This window comes from Silurus meridionalis, chromosome 19, assembly GCF_014805685.1.
Source record: "Silurus meridionalis isolate SWU-2019-XX chromosome 19, ASM1480568v1, whole genome shotgun sequence".
Taxonomy (NCBI): domain Eukaryota; kingdom Metazoa; phylum Chordata; class Actinopteri; order Siluriformes; family Siluridae; genus Silurus; species Silurus meridionalis.
The window spans coordinates 6,426,957-6,433,794 of NC_060902.1; the positions used below are offsets into that span (position 1 = coordinate 6,426,957).

Below are 6,838 nucleotides of genomic sequence, written 5' to 3' on the forward strand. Positions count from 1 at the left end.
TAGTTGGGGGAGGGGCCAAGGGTTTTCCAGTCTTTTGTGCATTTTTTAAACCATACAACAACACAATGGTATCTAACATCAGGAGACCATCTTGTGCTTGTGTTTATGTAGGCCAAGACCTTAAGCAAAGTCATAAATTCATAACAATGTAGTATTTGCGATTAAAGACCTTCATGCCACATCACCTACCTGCCAATTGCTTGTTGAGTCCAAACTTTCAAATGAGAGAAACCATGTGGATAACCTTGGGTTCATAGAACCACTGTCTTGCATTGCATTTCATCTCTGGAAGAGCATGCACCATAGGGTATGGGCACATTGCCTGATTGTAGGCCATAATGGCAACCTCTATCACCCATTGGGCCAATATTGCTTAACCATGGGTTTGACCACAAACTCACTCCAGCATAATCCAGCCACCAATTGCTAACTAGCTTACCCCAATGCACTCAGTTCTGCCACCTCTTTTCCTGAGATGTAAACTGTCAAAAAACGTCAGTGATACAGTTTTCAAATATGTATCAGTTCACCCAGATAGGTCTTAAATAATTCCAGCATGAAGGGGAAATCTCCATTCTTGAGTAAAAGGTGATGATTCTATGACCGTTAAGACAGAAGCAGTTTCCCCATGAGAGCTTACAAAGCCCACATATTATGGGCTTTAACATTTAGGATAGTTTGTGGTACCCACTACACTGATTTGCCAAGGCCACATGTACACATGGGGTGAAAGCAACAGCATTTAGTTTAGCCATAATGAGCAAGCCTGTGGTGACAATAGCAAAGAAAATGTAGTATAGATGCACCCACTGTTCTTATAGGGTTAGGGTTATTTCTCCACCCTCATAGAAAATAACAAGCATAATCCTAGATTTTTATTCAGCACGGTAGCAAAATTAACAGGGAATAAAAGCACTGCGCTAACATGCACACCATCAATAGGTAGTAATGATTTCATGAACTTTTTTAATAATAAAATTGAAAACATCAGGCAAGAAATCCAGGCAGTTAATATAAATCCAAATTATTTTACAAGTAACCCTGTAGACAGCAGTGTCATTATAGCAGACAATCAATTACAAAGCTTCACTGCTATTCATGAGAGTGACTTAATTTCATTAATCTCCTCATCAAAATCATCAACCTGTATTCTCGATCCCTTGCCTACAAGTTTCTTTAAACAGATAGCTCCAGAGGTAATCAAACCTGTTTTAAAAATAATTAACTCTTCCATTAGCACTGGTTATGTACCGAAATCCTTCAAACTGGCAGTTATCCACCCCCTTATTAAGAAACCTGACCTTGACCCATGTCAGTTGTCCAACTACAGACCGATATCAAATCTCCCCTTTATATCCAAAATTTTAGAAAAGGTTGTAGCACAGCAGTTATGCTCACATCTGCTTATGAATAACATTTTGAAATGTATCAGTCAGGATTTCGGCCTCATCATAGCACAGAGACGGCGCTAGTTAAGGTGGTAAATGACCTGTTATTGGCCTCTGATCAGGGTTTTGTCTCCTTACTTGTTTTGCTCGACCTTAGTGCAGCTTTTGACACCATTGATCACACTATACTGCTTGCTAGACTTGAGAATGTTGTAGGAATAAAGGAACAGCTCTCTCTTGGCTCAGGTCTTATTTGACTGATCGCTATCAGTTTGTGGATGTAAATGGTGAGTTCTCCACGCTCTATGAGGTAAAGTTTGGTGTTCCTCAAGGATCTGTCTTAGGCCCACTGCTTTTCTCTTTATATATGCTGCCTCTTGGTGAAATTATTCATAAACATGGGATTCGCTTCCATTGCTATGCTGATGACACACAGCTGTATATTTCAGCAAAGCCAGATGAGAGAGATCAGCTTAACAATGTTGAGAAGTGTGTAAAGGACATTAGACAGTGGATGCTTAATAACTTTCTTCTGCTCAACTCAGATAAGACGGAAGTACTTTTACTAGGACCACATGCAGCTAGAAGTAAACTTTCCGATTACGTAGCATCTCTGGATGGTGTTTCTGTTTCAGCATGTACGGCTGTCAAAGACCTTGGTGTGATTATTGACCCGAGTCTTTCCTTTGAGTCTCACGTGAATAATATCACCAGAATCGCCTTCTTTCACCTTAGAAATATTGCTAAGATTAGAAATATGATGTCGTTACAGGATGCAGAAAAACTGGTTCATGCTTTTGTTACTTCTAGATTAGACTACTGTAACGCTTTACTGTCTGGGTGTGCGGTAAGTGCATAAATAAGCTTCAGTTAGTCCAGAATGCAGCAGCAAGGGTCCTCACTAGATCTAGGAAATGACCACATCACCCCTGTTTTAATCAGTCTACACTGGCTCCCAATCAAATCTCGCATTGACTATAAAATATTACTACTGACGTATAAAGCACTTAACGGTTTCGCACCGCAGTATCTGAGTGAACTTCTGTACCAGTATGATCCTCCACGCCTACTTAGATCAAAAGGTGCTGGCTATCTGTTGGTTCCTCAAATAATGAAGACTACAGCAGGGGGCAGATCTTTCTCTTATAAAGCCCCACAGTTATGGAACAGCCTTCCAATCAGTGTTCGGGACTCAGACACAGTCTCAGTGTTCAAGTCGAGGTTGAAAACGTATTTATTTAGTCAAGCCTTTTATCAGTAGATTTCTCTTAGGTAAAGGCACAGATCTGGAGGGAACATGGATATAGAGTGTTTGGTGAACTGGTATATTTGTACGCTGTCGTCCCTCACATTCACACGTTCACTCAGGTTTGTTGACGGTGGTGTGGTGGGTCGTCTCTTATCCCAGAGATCCCTCATGTCTGTGTTACCTTCTGGTTCTCCCTTTTAGTTATGCTGCCATAGCGAGTCTTGCCGGAGTCCAAACTGCACAGTGACATTAACTTTCGTACACCAATAGTTACACTTAATAATCCATATCCTTCTCTTCCCGTCACCCTCTCTCTCTCTCTCTCTCTCTCTCTCTCTCTCTCTCGGTCGAGTTAAACATGCTCCTGAGGCTCCAGTGACCACTGTTCCTGCCCCTCTCCCTCCTTGGATCTTCACACTTCTGTGCAGCTCGGGACGGTCTCTTAATTCGGAGTAGAACGGGTGCTTTGAGGACGGATTGGACTGTAGTTGGTGTCGGCGGTCTGCTGCACTGACTCGGGAGTGCAGTTTGCTTCTGATCATCATCACTGTACCCCACAACATTGTATATCTGCTTCAAATGGACATTTGGTGCAACCCAGATGAGGATGGGTTCCCTCTTGAGTCTGGTTCCTCTCAAGGTTTCTTCCTTATGCCATCTCAGGGAGTTTTTCCTTGCCACAGTTGCTCATCAGGGACAAACATACTTACAAAGAACATATTTATGTTTAATCACCACATTATCTGTGTAAAGCTGCTTTGAGACAATGTTCATTGTTAAAAGCGCTATACAAATAAAAATGAATTGAAAATTGAATTGAATTATAAGATCTTCCTGATTATCAAAATAAATATTAGTCCATGACAATGAATGTTTTGGCTAAAGATATAAAGTGGTTTTAAATAAACCTAAAATTTATAATAGAAATTTATAATATGTCCCAGAGGGTCTGTAAATAATTTATGGAATAGCCTGGGTACTACTACTACTACTATTTTTAGTGGCTACATTAATTATGTTATATATTATATATATTATGGTATCAAGTCAACGTTTATCTTTTTGTGTGTGAGGCTTATATTATTATTATAAATACCTGTGATACCTTCACCTGTCACTTAGAGCAGCAGTTCCCAAAGTGGGGGTGGAGGGCGGGGGGTCGCAAGATGATTTCCAGAAACTTAATTTTATTTATTTTTTTATTTTTTTATTTATATGTTAAAAAAGGTTGTAATGATGCGAGTATAAATTTGGGATAATTAAAATAAACTGGAAATAAAACTTTGTTTGCTCCGATTAATTACGACAGTTAAGTGACGGCCTCAATCACAATTTACAGCACAACAACATGCGCTAGCTAGCTAACGTTAGATGCACATTTGGTGTTTTGCTAAACAGCGATCGGTCTATTTTGAGATCTAAACTTGATCAAAAATTAAACGGTGGTTATTATCATCAAAAGAAAAAGAGAAGAGAGCAGAGATGCCTGCTGATGAGAGAGCGGGATCAGCGGAAAATGCAGAGAGCAGAGAAGAGGATGAGCCGCCCGCACTACCCTCCACCTCCGGAAGGGCAGCCCGACAAACCCATGCCCCACAAATGGACCATCCCTCTTCGAAAGCCAGAAAATACAGAGAGGAATACATAAACTATGGTTTCACGTGCATTGTTATAAATCAAGTACAACACCCTCAGTGCGTTGTGTGCTCCGAAGTCCTCGCACATGAGAGTCTGAAGCCCGTGAAAATGCAAAGACACCTGAAAACCAAACACCCCAGCCTCGCAGATAAACCCACTGACTTTTTCCGCAGAAAGGAGAAAGAGTTACAGGGACAAAAGAAAGTCCTTATTAAACAGACAACTATCCCCGCTAAGGCTCAGAGGGCTTCATTTGAGGTGTCACATTTGATTGCACAGACCAAAAAGCCACACACAATTGGAGAAACTTTAATAAAACCAGCAGCAATAGTTATGAGTCGCGTCATGCATGGAGATAAACTGGCCGCTGAGCTGGAACAAGTGCCGCTCTCTGATGGGACTGTATCCCGCCACATTACAGACATGGCTCAGGATATCAAGTGTCAACTGATTGACAGAGTGAAGAAAAGTGGGAGGTACTCCTTACAACTGGATGAATCCACAGACGTGTCCAGCATCGCTCAACTCCTTGTATTTGTCAGATATATTTTTGAGGGGAAACTACATGAGGAGATGTTATTTTGTACGCAACTGGAGGGGTCATGCACGGGCGATGACATTTTCAATAAACTGGACAGCAAACTTAAAGATGAAGGACTATCTTGGGGCGAGTGCATATCCGTGTGCACAGACGGAGCTGGGGCAATGCTGGGAAAAAAGAAAAGGACTAAAGGCACGAGTCCTCCAAGTTGCACCTCACCTCAATTTCACACACTGTATCATACACAGAGAAGCCCTCGCGTGCAAAACCCTGAATGCAGAGTTTAAACATGTTCTTGACACTGCTGTAAAGATTGTTAATCACATAAAATCACGTCCACTGAACACACAACTGTTTTCCACTCTCTGTAATGAAATGGGATCAGAACACAAAGGCCTGCTCCTGCACACAGAAGTCAGGTGGCTGTCGTGAGGAAATGTGCGAGGAGACGCCTGTACGATCTGCGGGATGAGGTGCGCATTTTCCTCACAGAACAAAGATCCCCACTTGCTGAGCATCTGTCTGATCCTGACTGGGTGACAAGACTGGCATATTTGTCATGTATTTTTGAAAAACTCAACGGACTTAATGTGTCCCTGCAAGGTGAAAACACAAACATCTTGTACCTTAATGATAAAGTGCAGGCATTTGCGAGAAAGCTGGTGCGTTGGAGAGAGAGAGTGGAAATGGGATGCATAGACATGTTTTCTGAACTGGAAGAATTCATGGAGGAAAATGCACTCAGTGTTAACAGCATAAAGGGGTCTATTACGGCTCACCTTCAGTCCCTTTTGGATCACTTTCATAAGTATTTCCCTGAAGGAGACGCTCTCGACCAATATGACTGGATAAGGTCACCATTCAATGTAACTGCGGCAAATCATCTGGCGTCAGATATGGAAGATGCGCTGATAGAACTTTCAACCGATCGAACCCTAAGGACGGCATTTGACGGCAAGACGCTCGATGAGTTCTGGGTTTCTGTCGCGCTGGAATATCCACAGTTGTCGAAAGCCGCGTTGGATGTACTCATGCAATTTGGCTCAACGTATTTATGCGAAAAGACATTCTCCGCGCTGACTTACATTAAGAATAAACACAGGTCACGGCTTAACGTGGAAGATGATCTGCGGGTGGCGATCTCCAAAATTGAACCTAGAATGGACCTGCTTTGCTCCACGCACAGCGCCCATCCATCACATTAGGCGTTTTTGAATACAAAGTTATAATTATAAATGTTCCAAGGCGCCAGCCAACGCTGTATGCGTGTTACAGACAGCTTGTTCGTATTCTGTCTGTAAGCATTTCACAGTTATGGGATGTATTTGTTTTTAATTTGTTAATAAAATAGCCTGGCTTAGAGATTGTGTTCCTTTTTGTTTGAGCTCTGTCAGTCGGTAACCAAATCGCAAATCCTCACAAGCTGCTGGAGGAAAACACAGAGAGGAGAAAGGAGGGGGAGGAGGGGAGGGGGTCGCGGGTCGTCAGCAGTCTAATATTAGGGAACCCCTGACTTAGAGGAGGTTGGTGTATAAAACTATATCCACGAGTAGCTACATTTAATGCTACTGATCAATAATTGTATAATTAATAAAAAGCACTTTTGACATGAGATACAACAGTCTTAGCTTTTGGTCAAAAGTACTGGCTGTGCATTCAGTATTATATAATTGTATTAGTAGGTTATTAAAACAAACATTGTAAAAATATTTACATATTACATAAATATTTAAAAGGACACAATGCAGTTAGCAGATGGTTGGTTTAGCCTGCTTGTCTGCCCCCTGCCCTTGGCTCTGGATTGTCACAGATTAGCGAGGCCTGTTCCCAGAGTGTAAGCTATTCTGCAAGAAACCTTTGCTCTAACAGACCAGCTTTGCCTTAAAAACTACTGCAAATTGTTATAGGAGCACTTGTCATGTCTCAGCAACACTGGGTATGCAATGACTCTATTTGGAATTTCACAGATCAACAAATAATTTAATAAAAATAATGCTCACAGACTCAAGAATTAATTGATCA

At 41.6% G+C, this 6,838-nt stretch overlaps 1 protein-coding gene across 1 annotated transcript; it reads left to right on the forward strand.

Annotated features, from left to right (window-relative positions):
- The first annotated feature begins 4,119 nt into the window (after nucleotides 1-4,119).
- LOC124401958 (SCAN domain-containing protein 3) lies at nucleotides 4,120-6,021 on the forward strand. The gene is made up of 2 exons (XM_046874513.1): nucleotides 4,120-5,051; nucleotides 5,202-6,021. Exons 1-2 carry the CDS (start codon nucleotides 4,120-4,122, stop codon nucleotides 6,019-6,021), a joined length of 1,752 nt encoding a protein of 583 aa, XP_046730469.1.
- Nucleotides 6,022-6,838: the final 817 nt, after the last annotated feature.

Excerpts from the sequence above, each read along its gene's own strand:
- LOC124401958 (XM_046874513.1), top strand. The coding sequence starts at position 4,120 with ATGCCTGCTGATGAGAGAGCGGGATCAGCGGAAAATGCAGAGAGCAGA. Across the intron at positions 5,052-5,201 it reads TCACCTCAATTTCACACACT|AACACAAAGGCCTGCTCCTG; the intron begins GTATCATACACA and ends AAATGGGATCAG.